General features: G+C 52.4%; 7 protein-coding genes across 7 annotated transcripts; 5 read left to right on the top strand and 2 right to left on the bottom strand.

Moving 5' to 3' along the window:
- Window positions 1–896: 896 nt before the first annotated feature.
- PODANS_7_4210 (uncharacterized protein) lies at window positions 897–2,129 on the top strand (the record flags this gene model as incomplete). The annotated part of the gene is made up of 1 exon (XM_001907553.1): window positions 897–2,129. The coding sequence occupies one exon, from the start codon at window positions 897–899 to the stop codon at window positions 2,127–2,129; it is 1,233 nt and encodes a 410-aa protein (XP_001907588.1).
- A 1,209-nt stretch (window positions 2,130–3,338) lies between these two features.
- On the bottom strand, window positions 3,339–4,261 carry PODANS_7_4220 (uncharacterized protein; the record flags this gene model as incomplete). Its single annotated transcript, XM_001907552.1, has 2 exons — window positions 3,339–3,992; window positions 4,076–4,261. 2 exons carry the CDS (start codon window positions 4,259–4,261, stop codon window positions 3,339–3,341), a joined length of 840 nt encoding a protein of 279 aa, XP_001907587.1.
- An 820-nt stretch (window positions 4,262–5,081) lies between these two features.
- PODANS_7_4230 (uncharacterized protein) lies at window positions 5,082–6,172 on the top strand (the record flags this gene model as incomplete). The annotated part of the gene is made up of 2 exons (XM_001907551.1): window positions 5,082–5,908; window positions 5,968–6,172. 2 exons carry the CDS (start codon window positions 5,082–5,084, stop codon window positions 6,170–6,172), a joined length of 1,032 nt encoding a protein of 343 aa, XP_001907586.1.
- Window positions 6,173–7,581: 1,409 nt separating this feature from the next.
- Window positions 7,582–9,907, top strand: PODANS_7_4240 (uncharacterized protein; the record flags this gene model as incomplete). The annotated part of the gene is made up of 3 exons (XM_001907550.1): window positions 7,582–7,809; window positions 7,863–8,291; window positions 8,354–9,907. The coding sequence occupies 3 exons, from the start codon at window positions 7,582–7,584 to the stop codon at window positions 9,905–9,907; spliced, it is 2,211 nt and encodes a 736-aa protein (XP_001907585.1).
- A 365-nt stretch (window positions 9,908–10,272) lies between these two features.
- PODANS_7_4250 (uncharacterized protein) lies at window positions 10,273–12,508 on the top strand (the record flags this gene model as incomplete). The annotated part of the gene is made up of 4 exons (XM_001907549.1): window positions 10,273–10,621; window positions 10,740–10,900; window positions 11,042–11,174; window positions 11,235–12,508. The coding sequence occupies 4 exons, from the start codon at window positions 10,273–10,275 to the stop codon at window positions 12,506–12,508; spliced, it is 1,917 nt and encodes a 638-aa protein (XP_001907584.1).
- Window positions 12,509–13,010: 502 nt separating this feature from the next.
- Window positions 13,011–14,561, top strand: PODANS_7_4260 (uncharacterized protein; the record flags this gene model as incomplete). Its single annotated transcript, XM_001907548.1, has 2 exons — window positions 13,011–13,233; window positions 13,285–14,561. 2 exons carry the CDS (start codon window positions 13,011–13,013, stop codon window positions 14,559–14,561), a joined length of 1,500 nt encoding a protein of 499 aa, XP_001907583.1.
- A 429-nt stretch (window positions 14,562–14,990) lies between these two features.
- Window positions 14,991–15,432, bottom strand: PODANS_7_4265 (uncharacterized protein; the record flags this gene model as incomplete). Its single annotated transcript, XM_001907547.1, has 2 exons — window positions 14,991–15,111; window positions 15,203–15,432. 2 exons carry the CDS (start codon window positions 15,430–15,432, stop codon window positions 14,991–14,993), a joined length of 351 nt encoding a protein of 116 aa, XP_001907582.1.
- Between the last annotated feature and the right edge of the window lie 288 nt (window positions 15,433–15,720).

Genomic DNA, 15,720 nt, shown 5'->3' with positions numbered 1-15,720 from the left:
GCGAGGAGTCAAGGCGTGGTCGATTAGATTACCTATCTATATGTATATCAAGTGGTAAAGTGCAAACAAATACTTCGAGGCAGTTCACTTATCTACAAGACAGGTCAAATAGCTATTGGACTGTTCGTACCCGCTCTGCTCTATGGGAAAGCGTGGTGAAAAGCATCGGGGACGGATTAAAAGCCTACTAGATTACACCCGTCTCCGTTTGGTATGCCTTGACTTTTGAGCAACACCCAAAGCCACAGTGTGAGGCCATCCAGCCCATCGAAGACTCCAAAAAAGGAAATTGGAAATTGGACACTGTTGTGGCTTGAGCCCTAAGGGAAAACATCATTCTCGTTGATGGGTGAAGATCTCAGCTTCCAAGCTTCCAGGTTTCCTTTCTGGGGACAGATGAACAACATTGAAGCTTCCATGTATCGTCCTCCGCCAAGAAAGCGATCCTTGTTGCTAAAAGCTTGTCAAGCTTGCCTCAGCACCTTAATTATGAATTCTCATGAGTTTGTGAATGTTGTGAAGACAGTTGTTCAGGCTGAAAACAGCAATTATGGACTATCATCCCAAAATGATGTAGCGCCACGGGTTGATGCGGCTCCTTGTGGGGATTCTGTGGGGTATTCGTCAACGACGCCTTGCCAACGATTGGCTATGGAAAAAAGTCTTTTGATCCAGCCATTTGTTTTCTGCCACGGCCTTGGAAGTGTGGATTTGATCATCACCGTCCGACCCCTCCTTTTCCAAGGGTGGGTTGTCATGGATGTCCACGTGGAAGTCTGGGCATCTCACCGCCACAAAGATTTGAACATGCTTGAAAACACCGCCGGCGACGCGTTGGTTGACGCTCCCAAGTTCTGGGCAACTCTCTCGGCACACGGAAGCGACGGCACACAGCCATGTTTTATTACGATACCGACGCCCTTGAAAGTGACATCCTGGTGCACGAAGGCGCGCCAAAGCTTACCTACCACGAGTATGCTGCCTTCACCAGACCACGCATCCAGCAGTTCCAGCCAACCTCGGCGGGGTCTTCTGCCGGCGAGGTGAGCCGGTGTGCCTTGTCCGAGGACTGGGAGGGGCGTGGAATGTTTGAGCTTGCTCTGCGACAAAACCATGCTGTGGACCGAGATGGCGAGTTTGTGCTCCAGGGCGACCACGTACATCCAGCACTTCGAGGCCGTGTGAGGCAGGTGATAGCGCGGCGCAGACTGAACTATAGCTCCGATGAAAAGGGCGCGCTCGACGGTCTGAACCTCACACGTGCTGACTACGAAGCCCTCAAACTACACCCGTCGACAATCCAATATCTCCGCCGGACCACGACCGAGTCCACTTTTTGGGATCAGCGTCACGAGAAGCTTAGCATCATCCTCTGCTTCTCCACAGAGCCGCGGCCAGCCTACGACTTTATGTCTTTCACATACAGCATCCCCGACCGAACGGCGACAATGCTCTTGCGCCAGTCCTATGACCCGCACATTCATGATGTGGATGACTTGGAGCAGTATGGCGAACGAATGCAGGCCTGCAAACCCCATTGGGCCCACCCATTGGTCACGCCCGTTGTTTTGCTCCAGATGCAGTTTTTGCTCTCTGAGCGCGCCGTGGCTGAGAATGAGAAGGACATCTCCAAGGTGGAGCAAGATGTTGAACGCATGGCTGGGTTCGAAACGATCGACTCCCGCCCAAAGAGCCGGTCGAATTCGACCAGTTCAGGTGCAACCGGCGGGTACAGTCATCCAAAGCGGCCCACTGAACTTATGAAGAACGCACACGACGCCTTCAAGAAGTCTATCAAGCTGCTGGACACAATCACCTGGATGGATAGGGCAGTTGGTGTTATTTTGCGGGCAGGTGACGAGCTAGAAGAAGTGAGGTACGAGAGTGAGAATGACATTGACAGCCCCGACCTTCAGGGCGCTTTGATCTCGGCATCTGGACGGACGGTAACAGGTCTTGCTCGTGCCCGCATCATTGAGGATCCAATGTCAGCCCATTGGCATGAGATCAGGCAGTACCTCGAGAGTCTGCAGCAGCTGTGCAAGAGCCTGGAAACTGAACGACACATGTTGGAAGTTCGATGCAAATCTCAGATCGATATTGTGAGTCTGCTCTGCTCTAATGGTTGACCAAACGTGCTAATGGAGCGTTTCAGATCTATGCCAAGATGCAGCAGGAAGACAATATCTTGACAGCTCGCATGGCAGTTACCTCGACTCGAGATTCCTCTTCCCTCAAAGCACTAGCTGTTATCACAGCCCTGTTCCTTCCGGGTGATTTTATCGCCAGCCTCCTTGGCATGGCCATGTTTGAAAAATGGAATGACGAGGAATACGATGGCGATAGGCTGCCCGAAACGCCAGAACGATTTTGGCTTTACTGGGCCCTTGCGCTCCCACTCACCTTTATTATCTTTATTCTCTGGCGGACGTGGTGGGTATCGCAGGATCGGTTCTTCAGACAGCATCTGTCCAAGGAGCTCAGTGAAGAGCGGTACTGGACTGAGGACAGGCGGCCTCGGAAACTGGACCACAGCTTTATCCGTGACTTTTTCACTCTCTCGGCAAGGAGAGACGAAAAGGCCGACATTCCACCACCGAGTCCGGATTTGTCTCACTCTCAGCTGGCTGCTGAGAGTAGTAGCAAGACTCCATCACCCCCAGCCCCTGTTTTCAACTTGAAAAGGATTGCTTTTGCCGGGACAGACACACGAAGGAGTAAGCGCAATGCATTCCGTGGACATAGTGCGGTGTAATTCGTCAGTGCCTGCTTGAGTGTCATGTAGTTTAGGACTCGAGGTTTCATCAAAGAGGGTCCGCCCAAACCCACCCCAGGGCCCTCAAGTAGTTCACAAGATGGAGCTGCAGGGTCAAGTCTCTTCACCGCTGCAAAGTGGCTCTTTCATCGAGTCCACTAGCTTTGTCCGGCGGGTTATTCTAACAATGATGGAATACCTATCAGTCACATCAGGTGGCACCGTAGGTACATAGATTCCAATACATTACATAACGACGGTTCTCGTCGTACTTCAGCCATTGTAAACATTGTCTGTTCAGACCCAACTTCGGTCTGATAATATTTCAGCTCAGCCAAGGAGCGGCCAAGGCGCGGCGAAGTCACTAGGTTGGTTGACGGCACTTAATGAACTGAACAAGGTCGATCTGAACATGGAACTACGTCTCCTGACTGCCTTTAGCCCCCTTCCACTCAAAATGATGACTGCCAGTCTCGGGCTTTCCTGGACCCTCGAACCTGAGGTTGAACATGTGAGCCCCAAAGTAATCCAATTCGGCTTCCTCCGTAAGGCGCCTGTTAGTTAGCATGGGTTAAGATACGTATCAAAAATTAAACCTACCGAACTGGTTTGGAAGACTAGTGGAGCTTGAGTACTTGAAGTATTCTAGGCTGGCGCTCAACGCTGGCACGTGAAGGTCTGCCTCAATTGCTCGCCATACCGCTGCTTCAAGTCCCGGATAATCTCGTTGAAGCTCTTCGGCCACACTCGTGGAAGCAAGTAGGTTATCATGGTCCAACTTGCCGGTCTTGTAGACGCCTTCAAGGAAATCAACAATACCATCGCTCTGAATGATGCACCCAGCCCTCCAGACCTGCAGAACATCTAGGAAGTTGATGTTCCATCCATTTTCCTGACTCGCCCTTGACAGCATGTGTAGCCCCTGAATGAAAGACATCAATAACGAGGCATGCACCGCCTGCTGGACGTCCTCCTGCACGAACTTCTTCCTACCCACAATGCCGTTGATTTTGCCTGGCTGAACACCTCCGCCCAGTGCCTTTTTGATGCTTTCTCTCTTGGCCGCATCAGTCAATGCCGCACGAAAGATGCGAGACAGAGCTATCGTCGGGTGCACCACATGCAATCGAATTCCTTCCTCAGCAGCCCACGTCCCAGTCCCCTCGGAATTGTCGAGGTCCTGTATGACCTTGTCATTGAAATCCCCCAGTACATGCTCGCCACACTTTCCTTTCATCTTACACACTTGAGCGCCAATGTCAACCAGAAAGTTCCCTCTCAAGGGACCATTATCGTTTCATTTTCGAAGACGTCGCCCACCTCATCGTAACTCATGCCGAGCCCCGTGATCATGACTTCCCAAGCCTCAGAAAACGCCGTCATCATCCCGTGCTCGATTCCATTGTGAACCATTTTGACGTAGTGCCCAGTCCCGCCCGGCCCCAGCTTCTTCACACATGGTCTTCTCTTCCCATCCTTTGTCGCTATTTTCTCCAGGAATGGCATCACAACGTCCAGCGCCTGATCAGCTCATCCCGGAGATATATTTGGGCCCTGCCTTGCGGACTGGTACGCTCCAGACACACCCATACCAATGTAATGCACCCCGATCCTCTTGAGCTCCTCCTGTCTGCGCTCGGTGGCGCGGTAGTCCTCATTTTAGGCATCCATGATGATATCGCCCTTCTTGAGGAACGGGGATAAGTCAGAAATGCTGGCATCTGGCTCCACCGTGGGGGATGGAAAATATGAAGACCTTGGGGGAGTCGGAAGGGAGAGCCGAACAGAGAGACTTGTGGACTTCATGATGGGTTATTTTGTCTGAGTGGTTTGTGCCGGCTGCTTGAGAGAGAAGCTTCTTGACGTTAGGGCGGTCGGGGTCGTAGAAGTGCGCGTGGATGTTGTGGTCGGCTGGGAGGAGAGACATCATGCCCCCCATGGAGCCTGTGCCTATCATTCCAATTTTGTTGACATCCATGGTGATGCTTACAAAATATCTGTCTTTGCCCGTGTCGGTGAGGTGGAGAGTTGCTCGGCATTGTCATGGGATGGCGAGAGATGAACCAAGTTTCTTTAGAGTCGGCATTTTGTGTGATGATGCTCATGATATATCTTTTTCGATGATGGCTCGACCTCTTCTTTGCATTTGTTGATCAATTGTCGGGATTGGTTGAAGGGTGATGGTGTGGGGTGGTGTCGAGTAACGCTGACATCATCGAAGTCACGACTTTCTCGAAAGTCTCCTAAAAGGTGATTTTGTGGCCTCACTTTACCACCTCTGTTCGCCCAATATCGAAATCCCGCCCAAGTATCCGAACGAATGACGATGTCGACAACACAGGTTCCCCTCGCCTTCGCATCATGCTCCATCGGCTTGCCAAAACACACACTGCACCAAAAGATCGAAGCCATCCGCGCAGCCGGCTTTCAAGGCATAGAACTCTCCTTCCCAGACTTGCTCTCATACGCTACGCTGCACTTTGGCCGCGATGTCGCCGAGGACGATTACGGTACCCTCTGTGAGGCAGCAAAGGCAGTAAAGGATCTCTGCAGCCGCCACGAACTTGTCATCATGGTCCTCCAACCCTTTGCAAACTTTGAAGGCTGGCCCGCTGGAAGCCGTGAGCGTCAGGACGCGTTTGCTCGCGCGAAAGGCTGGATCAGAATCATGGATGCCACAGGCATTGACATGCTCCAAGTTGGTTCGTCCGACTCGGCGGGCATCTCATCCTCCTTTTCGGATCTGGCAGCGGACCTCCGGGAGCTGGCCGATATGCTTGCACCACACGGCTTCAAACTTGCTTATGAGAATTGGTGCTGGGCAACACGGGCTCCCACATGGAAGGAGGTTTGGGAAATTGTCAAGATGGTTGATCGGCCCAACATTGGACTGTGTCTAGATACATTCCAGACAGCTGGTGGGGAATGGGGAGATCCAACTACAGCGTCACGTCTCATTGAAGGGGTCTCGGCTGCAGACCTCACCGTGCGGTATAAGGACAGTCTTGAAGAGCTGTCGCGCACGGTCCCGTCAGATAAGATCTATTTCCTGCAGATAAGTGACGCATACAAGATGGATGAGCCGCTGGCAGATGTGGTAGAACAAGGCCTGAGACCTAGAGGGAGATGGAGCCACGACTGGAGACCCCTGCCGTAAGTTCCGTTCCACGACTCAACACTTGGCGTGTACTGGAGCTGATTGAGAACCAAAGATATGACGGGGGATACCTCCCAATCGTGGAGTTCGCAGAAGCAGTGCTCAGAACAGGTTTTAGGGGCTGGGTCAGTGTAGAGGTGTTTGATGGCAAGTTTAAAGAAAAGTATGGTGATGACTTGATGGGCTTCGCGCACAAGGCTAAGTTGGTTACCGACCAGCTGTTGGCAACGGCACTTGCATCCGGTGATAAAACGAAATAGACACGAATAGACCGGAATTCGGCAAGGGTGGCGATTGGTTCTCCTTGGTTTGTCGGCTTTGTCGTCGCGTCCCAAGTCCCTACCGGGACGAGCGTGAAGCTTGTTTCACCCTGAACCCCACATTTCGAAGCTGGCATTCGCTATCTCACAGAGGCTCAAAGGCTGGACTGACATCATGCCAAGTTGAGAGTGATAACAGTTTAGCTTGGCTTGCGTCCTCACCATCTGACTCTTGAGATATGGTTGAAGCGATGACGACGCCAGCCAGACAAACGCTGAAGACTTGGGGATATAAAGTCTGTCAAGACATGAACAGTTGAAGGTTCTCATCAAACACATCAACGGGCTCATCACAGAACATTCAACCTCAACCAAGTTGTCACGCACACGATTTCCATCCAAAAGATCAAAGACCAGAATTCAAAACACACATCAACGTCTACTGCCACAAGTCAACATCAGACCACCAACTGTCAGCATACTTACCTTAAGCTGCAACATTCACAAGTCAAAACACCATGTGCTTCGGTTTCGGATCTAAATCATCCCGTCGCTACGGGGGTGCCTATGGCGCAGGACCCAGACCAGTGGTAGTCCAAAACGGCTGCGGGGGAGGACATGGTTATGGCGGCGGAGGAGGGTTTGGTGGAATGATGGGGGGCGGTCGAAGAAGACATGGGCCTGTCATGATGGGTTCAGGGCCGAGGATGGGCGGGCGACATCATGGTGGTTATGGAGGGTATGGAAGACGTTGCTAAGTGAGTTGAGGGGGGCTGTATACTTCAAGGGCGTTATTTTAGAAGTTTATGTCCATGCATGTAATAATGAACAAACGGTTAATCTCTAATGGATGTTGCCTGGACTTCAAAATGAAATTCCCTTTCGGGTGTGATCTTGGCTTCTTAGAAGGTGGGGGCGGGGGTTCCAGGGCATCAGGGTTGTGCTTGGTTGGCCAATCAAGGCCAGACGGAGCTATTTGGGCTGCATGACATCAGAGACTCTGAAGTCGCGGCTTTGCATCCACATTTGACCATTTGCAGCAAGTGCAACAAGCTCTGGATGAGCAATAAAGTCGGGACGATCGTGACTGGGAGGCTCATCGAGATGTTTTCAGATGGGAATGCCAGAGCATGCATCCAATCATGGCCATTGCAATCTCCCACCGGGGTGAATACCCCGCTGACGCGACTGGTCCTCCGTCTTCTTTGACGTCATGGACATTGAAGTGCCGGCTGCCCCAAACCGCACCTTTATAGCAGCTTCCCCAGATGCCATTGTTTCTATCAATGGAATTCTTGTAGTATACTGATTCTATTTTCCATCCCGAATCCTATCAGCGCTACCGAGCACCAACTCTCAGTACCCTCGCCCACCAATTGCACACAACTCCAGCTCGACCAACACGTTGTATGGCCAGTTATTTGCCCTCCATGGAGAAAGTACAGCACGCCGTTCTTGGGCCCCGAGGGGGTGACAAGGTCGCCGACCTTCAGAAGGAGACCAAGGAGATGTCAGACAAGGCCCGCCTCACAACAGACTATGGTGTCAAGCAGACCTCTGCCGATGACTGGCTCAAGATCGTCAACAACGACAAGACTGGTCCCATGCTGTTGGAAGACCCCTTTGCTCGCGAGAGAGTATGTTTTTTTATGGCTCACTTCTTGCCAACTCACAACTGACACCTGGACAGATCCACAGGTTCGACCACGAAAGAATCCCAGAGCGCGTCGTCCATGCCCGTGGCAGCGGTGCCTTCGGCAAGTTCAAGCTCTTCGAGAGTGCCGAGGATGTCACTTTTGCTCCAATCCTTACCGACACATCGCGCGAGACGCCCATTTTTATCCGGTTTTCGACAGTGCTCGGTAGCCGTGGCAGCGCTGATACCGTTCGCGATGTGCGAGGTTTTGCGATCAAGTTCTACACACAGGAAGGAAACTGGGATATTGTCGCCAACAATATTCCCGTGTTCTTCATTCAGGACGCCATCAAGTTTCCCGATGTCATCCATGCTGGCAAACCCGAGCCACACAACGAGGTTCCCCAAGCCCAGACAGCCCATAACAACTTCTGGGATTTCCAGTACAACCACACCGAGGCGACGCACATGTTCATGTGGGCGGTAAGTTGTGACCTGATGGCTCTGTTGACGTGACTGGAGAGCTAACATGCCGGGCCCGTTAGATGAGCGACAGAGGTATTCCTCGTTCGTACCGCATGATGCAAGGATTTGGCGTCAACACCTTCACGCTCATCAACGCCAAGGGAGAGCGTCACTTTGTCAAGTTCATCTTCACCCCGGAACTCGGCGTGCACTCTCTTATTTGGGACGAGGCCCTCAAGCTTGCCGGCCAGGATCCAGACTTCCACCGCAAGGACCTGTGGGAGGCCATCGAGAACGGTGTCTTCCCCAAGTGGAAGTTCGGTATTCAGGTGATCCCTGAAGCTGATGAGCACAAGTTCGACTTCGACATTTTGGATGCTACCAAGATCTGGCCCGAGGATCTGGTACCTGTGCGTTACATTGGCGAGTTCGAGCTCAACCGCAACCCAGACGAGTTCTTCCCACAGACTGAGCAGGTTGCATTCTGCACAAGCCACATCGTCCCCGGTATTGGCTTCTCCGATGACCCTCTTCTCCAAGGCCGCAACTTCAGCTATTTCGATACACAATTGAGCCGTCTGGGTATCAACTGGCAGGAGCTTCCCATCAACCGCCCAGTATGCCCCGTCATGAACTTCAACCGCGATGGTGCTATGCGCCACACCATCACCAAAGGCACCGTCAACTACTGGCCCAACCGGTTTGAGAAGGTCAAGCCTGCTACTCACGAGGAAGGCGGGTATGTTGAATACGCTGAGAAGGTTGCCGGCATCAAGGCCCGCGCCCGCAGTGCCAAGTTCAAGGAGCATTTTGCTCAGGCGCAACTGTTCTGGAACAGTATGTCGGCGGTTGAGAAGAACCACATCATCAACGCCCTCGGATTCGAGCTTGACCACTGTGAGGATCCTGTCGTGTACGAGCGCATGGTGACGCGATTGGCCGATATCGACTTGGGTCTCGCCCAGACAGTCGCCGAGATGGTTGGTGGTGAGCCCCCCAAGGAGGCCAGCCGTCCCAACCACGGCCGCAAGGCACCAGGCTTGAGCCAAACAGAGTTCCCCGGATCAAAGCCTACCATTGCGTCCCGGAGAATCGCCATCTTGGTTGCCGATGGGTACGATCAGGTCGCCTACTCAGCTGCGTACGCTGCTATCTCGGCTGGCTTGGCCATCCCATTGGTTATCGGAACCAAGAGAAGCAAGATTGTTGCCGCCGGTGGAGCTGGTAGCACCACACCTCATCATCACTTGGAAGGCTTCCGCTCCACCATGGTGGACGCCATCTTCATTCCCGGCGGTGTTGATTCCATTCGCGCTCTGTCCAAGAACGGCAGAGCTCTGCATTGGATCAGGGAGGCCTTTGGTCATCTCAAGGCTATTGGAGCCACAGGCGAAGCTGTCGACTTGGTCAACAAGGCCATCGGCCTGCCAGCTGTTAGTGTCTCGGAGAGTGCCGAGGTCCAGGACAGCTATGGTGTCGTGACTATGCGTGAGACCAAGCCAGGAAGCTTGAGTGAGGCGGTGGACATCGTCAAGGCCGGTGCTGGTTTTATGGAGAAGTTCTTCCACAACATTGCCCAGCACAGGTGCTGGGCCAGAGAGCTGGATGGCCTCCACAGCCAGGTGGCCTACTAGATTTCTCCGTTTTCCTTTTCTGCAAGAGTTTGCCAACCAAGTTGTACGATAGTAAGGAGTTTTGTGGGAGTCGGTGGTGATACCTAGTGTTAATATCATGGAACTGAGTTCGTTCTTGCCTGTCGTTTCACTTCGTTGCATTAATTACTCTACCAATAGTGGTAGTTGTTCAGGGGTATTGTGGTGATGTATGCCGGTAGAGCTTGAATCCTTCACGGTCCACATGCAGCCAACGTGACAATGGATGCATTAGACACAGCAATACTAGCAACTAATTGGAGGAATGGTAATTTGGGCGTCTTACTCGCATCTTGTGTCACCTACAATCATTACGTCTCTTGCACCGACGCAGCTGTCTCTTGGCAATGAAACAAGGTCAGGTAAGTCAAGTTCAAATCATGACCCCGCCCAAGTCCTTTGCGTTGTTCTGTCTAAATCGTGTCTTCAACTATGTTGCTTTCGTACGGTCAGTGATGATGGCACGTAAATTCAACATCTCTCTTGTCGTGGCTGCCCTTTCCCTGATAACGAGGATCCTGCCTGTTGCAGTGGCGGTCCCAGACTCGGTGCTCAGGGCGAGGCATGTTCAAACTCCCGAAGAACTAAGAGATTCATACGACTACATCGTAGTTGGGGCTGGAACCGCTGGCCTTACAATTGCAGATCGTCTGACTGAGCTGCCAGAATGTACGCGTCGGATACCTTGCTTTATGTGTCAAAATGCTAATTCATTGTAAACAGACTCTGTCCTGGTGATCGAACATGGAAGGTTCTGTAGGTTGCCAACTTCATTTTCATTTACTTGTTCGGGAGTACTGACTTGCATTGGAAGGGAATCCATCCGACCCCAATGGCGACCGTCAAACTGCGCATTTGTACAATCTCACGTCTGTTCCACAAATAGGTCTAAACAACAGAACCATACCGCTGGGCATGGGCTTTGGCGTGGGCGGCAGCTCAGCTGTCAACGGTATGGCTGTGATGCGTGGCACTGTAAAGGACTATGGCATCTGGGATCAGTTGGGAAACAATGGCTCGAATTGGAGCTGGAAAGAATTGCTCCCTTACTTCAAGAAGGCACCTAGCCTCTTCACCTTCCGTCACGAGATGAGTGCCATGTACTGACGACAACAGGCAATCCATTTTGTTCCCCCGAACCCGGTACTTGCCGCGGACTTCAACATTACGTATGACATTCAGGCTTGGGGACAGTATAATGACACCCGCCTCTACGCATCGTTCCCAGGCGGTCTTAATCCTGCGATCAGTATGTTTTTAAAACATTGAAGGGCCTTCACCTTCATAGTAGGACAGACACTAACATGAGATTGGTGCATAGAAACAATTTACGACGGTCTCATCCAAACGCCAGGAATTCCATTCCCAGCGGACGGACACGCCGGCAACCATGGAGTGTTTTACTATCCATTATCAGTGGATCCAAAGACCCGACAGCGTTCCTATTCGAGAACTGGCCATTGGGATGGTCTGAACAGGCCAAATTATGACATTTTGACAAGCGCACGGGCTACCAAGATAGTCCTGAGTGGTAAGGAGAACGCGGCAACTGGAGTCGAGTGCATCTTGACAGACACAGAAAAGAGAGTTACTGTGAAGGCCAACAAAGAAGTTGTGATATCGACAGGAGCGATCCATACGCCTCTGCTTCTGCAACTGAGCGGAGTAGGTCCACGCATGCTCTTAAAGAAGGCCAAAATCCCTGTTAAGGTCAGCCTACCTGGGGTGGGTGCGAACTTTCAAGATCACCCAATCGGACCCCCTATTCGGTTCAACTTTACAAAACCACCCCCACCACCTACCTCGAACTCGACCCATCTCCCGCCCAGCGAAGGACAAGGTCAAGGTCTGGTGGCAGATCTTCCACTCCCCGTCGCGGCACCATCTGCCTTTCCCGCCATCGCCTCTTCCCTCGCTCGCCAGGATCCAGCTTCTTTCGCAGCACCAGGCACAGACAGCTCCGTTCTCCGCGGCTACAAAGCCCAAAACAACCTCCTCGCGGAGCAAATGCTCTCCTCGGCCCCCGGCTCCCTCTCCTTCCTCCACTGGGTAATCGGGTATGGTACCGCCCCCGGCGCCAACCCCATCAACTTCCACCCCACCTCCCGCGGTACCGTCTCGGTCGACCCCGACAACATTGACGCCCCAGACCCAGTGGTCGACTACCGCGCCTTGACCAACCCCGTCGATACTGACCTCATGATCGCCTACCTCGAGTTCTACCGCCGCTTCTTCGGTCCCGAGGGCCCATTAGCGGGATATCGCGCTGTCGAGACGGCGCCGGGCGCCAAGGTGACAAGCAGGGAGGATTTGGCGGGGTATATCAGGGCGAACTACATACCGCAAGCGTGGCACCCTGTTGGGACGGCGGCCAAGATGAGGAGGGAGTTGGGTGGGGTTGTGGATGATGAGCTGAGGGTGTATGGGACCAGGGGATTGAGGGTGGCGGACGCGAGTGTTATCCCGATTTTGCCGGGGGGCACGACGCAATTGACGGTTTATGTGATTGGGGAGAAGGTAGGTTTTGTGGTACTCTCATATTCACATATTGCCTCTTGCCCGGAAACTGATTTCATGTGTTGAAACATTTATAGGCTGCCGACTTGATCAAAGAGACATGGAAAGGAAAGGGCGGAAAGGGGGCTTCAGGGGGTAAGAGGGGCGATAAGAACCGATAAGAGTGATAAGTACCTCTATTATAGAGGGTTGAAAAAGCAGAAAAAACACGCACTGCCAATCTTTTCTGTGTTGATGTATTGACTCGAGTCCACATATCTATGGCTATGCCTCCAAAGAAATCGAGCAGATGAAGCTTCCATTCAGAATCCATGAATATTTCTTGGCCGTCCTGTCGGTTTTTGTTCGGTTTAGCCCCGCCGACAGAGGGGGAATCTCACCCCTGCCATCACAAGTTCTCTGCAAGCCCACAAGCGATCTCACTGTTGGTCAAAAAGAGGGGAAATTCTTGCAAGAGGATTTCTCTCACTTTGGCTTCCCCAAGTCCGAGTGTTACCGACATCCTACTGCATTCCTGTGCCAGCCACAGTTCCAGAGCATCGGGGCGTATTCTGAAGTGACGTCGAACATGACAGGGTTATTCGCCCTTTTGGGCCTGAGCCTCTCTCAGTTGGCCAGTCTGGTTGGTACTCTGCTCCTCACATTGCTCTTCTGGCGGCGATACTGCTCTCCAATCAGCGATATTCCCGGCCCATTCACGGCCAGCTTCACCAGAATATGGCACGTCCTTCACATTCTCAAGGGCGACCAAAACTTAGAGCTCATCAGGCTGCATGACAAGCATGGTGGGTGTTCCGCACTACTGGCTGTACAAAAAGCAAACAGCTGATAGATATCTGAAGGTCACTTTGTCCGTATCGCTCCGAATGAAGTCAGCATCAGCCATCCTGACGCGATCAAGAAAGTCCTCGCTTCTCCTTTTCTACACAAAGCCCCTTGGTACAAAGTGATTGCCTTCCCCGATGGGCGTTTCCAAAACCCCATGTCAGCTACTGATCCTGCCGTCAAAAACGAACTGTCTCGCCATCTCGCCCCAGCATACACCCTTCCCAACCTTCTCCGCTCCGAAGAAGCCATCGGCAACACCCTCGAGCTCCTCTTTGACTGGCTCGACAAGTTCAGCTCTTCCAAGAAGCCCATCGATCTCGACAAGTTCTTCACCTTTGCCACCTCGGACGTCATCGGCGAGGTCATCTTTTCCAAGCAGTTCGGCTTTCTGAGAGAGGGCAAAGACATCAACAACACCATCGCCAACACACACCCTCAAGCGGCCTATGTCTCCATCGCCGGGTTCTTCCGCTGGTTTCATGTGCTGTTTCTCAGCAACAGATTCATCACCTGGCTGGGAGTGACACCGTGGGGGCACCTTATCGACACGGCCATGACGGCGATCGAAGAGCGGCAGGAGAATCCCAACGTGGAGAAGTTTGATGCCTTGGCGCACTGGCTCCACATGCTGGAGAAGAGCAAGGGCAAGATGGAGATGCATGAGATACACTCGGCGGCGTTCAACGCTGCGGCTGCGGGGAATGAGACGGTGGCGACGGGGCTGCAGGCGTTTGTGTACTACATGATTCGACACCCCACTGCGTGGGCAAGATGCAGGAGGGAGATTGATGCTGCCAAGGTTGGGACTGTCGGTGGTAGATCAGTGTCATTTGCGGACGCCCAGCATTTGCCGTTCTTGCAAGCGTGCATCAAAGAGGCGTTGAGAGTGTTTGGTCCTGCGTCGATGGGGTTGCCGAGAGTGGTGCCGAAAGGAACCCCCTTGGTGATTGGAGACAGACGCATTCCTGGCGGCACCACCGTGTCCGTGAACGTGTGGGTGATTCACCACAGTAAGGAGATCTGGGGGGAGGATGCCAGGATGTTTAACCCTGACAGATGGCTCACTCCTGACGCGGTGAGGTTGGAAAAATACTTTGTGCCTTGGGGTTTTGGGTACGCCTCGTGTCCTGGTCAGAATCTTGCAAAGATTGAGCTCAGCAAGACATGTGCGACTTTGGTCAGGGATTATGATTTTGTGCAGGTTGACAAAGCCAAGGAGTGGAGGTGGAAAGCCTACTTTACCGTTGTTCCAAAGGACTGGCCCTGTTACGTTGCGAGGAGAGAGCGATGAGAGGCGGTGTCATGGAATATACCTTCTCTTGCTCCTTCCTAACTATCTCTTGCTCCTTCTCATCCTTTCTCGTTCCCAGGGTTGCTCTTTCCATTGTCTGACCTTACCCACCGTCGTCCCTTCCCATTTTGGCTCTTTCTCCTTTGGCTCTTTCCCTATATGGTGTCTTCCACAAATGCTCTTTCCCCATGCACACCGTTCTTTCCTGCAACGACAACATGTGGAGCTGTTGGCTCCCTTACCCTTTTACCACTTTACCACATTTGCACATTAGCACAATAACACATTACCCCGGCCCTTTCCATCACTTTTCCCCTTGCACCTCAGTATTCGGGGGCCCAATGGCCAAAGCACCATAGATGTCCATCCTCATTGGAAACGAAATTGTCTGATCACATGGTCAGTTTGCAAGTCTCCATTGGAATGTCATCAATCGAGGAACCCTTTACTCAGCTCAAGCTCACTCCAGTCTTGCTGACCAGCGGCATTGATGCACATGCAGTTCAACCGACTGTTCTTTGGTGCTCCGTCATATTGGAGGCCGCCTTGGCTGCACATGCCACATGTAGGATGGTAACCACCCCTAGACGCTTGCATGTCAGTACTGAACTAAATTCAAACAAACATGGCCATCAGCTTACATATTCCACGCGAGCAGATTCCCGTTGAGGTTGGTGATGCACTTGTTCATGTCTTGCCTTGTCCGCCTCCAACCACCACTCTTGGTTCTGCATGTCGCCACCATGTATCGGTCACCTTCCATGTACCAATCCTGGTTGCAACTTTGGAAGAAACCACCACCTTGAGCAAGAGCGCCACCAATCTCAGTCAGGAGCACGGTTGTGATACCAGAGAGTGTCGAGAACTTCATGGTGAGTGTCAAGGAAGCGGTGGAAGCAGAGAGGTGATGGACTCAGTAGGCAAAGATAGTTCGGCGGCCCCCGGGCCATTATATGTATCACGAGTCTCAATCCTTCTGGCATTCCCGATACCTTACAGCCACGCAGCATGAGCCAAGCTGCATCATAATTGCCAACAGCCATGTCTAAGATTCACCGACTTTTCTTGGTAAACCCCAACATCCATTGGAATGGTATTGGAGAGTGACATTGGAGAAACCAACAGTGGATGCTGGAGGCCAGCCGAATACGCTTGATCA

Source organism: Podospora anserina, chromosome 7 (genome assembly GCF_000226545.1).
Source record: "Podospora anserina S mat+ genomic DNA chromosome 7, supercontig 1".
NCBI lineage: Eukaryota > Fungi > Ascomycota > Sordariomycetes > Sordariales > Podosporaceae > Podospora > Podospora anserina.
The sequence above is the reverse complement of the archived record's forward strand: the minus strand, read 5'-3'. Positions and strand labels throughout refer to the sequence as shown.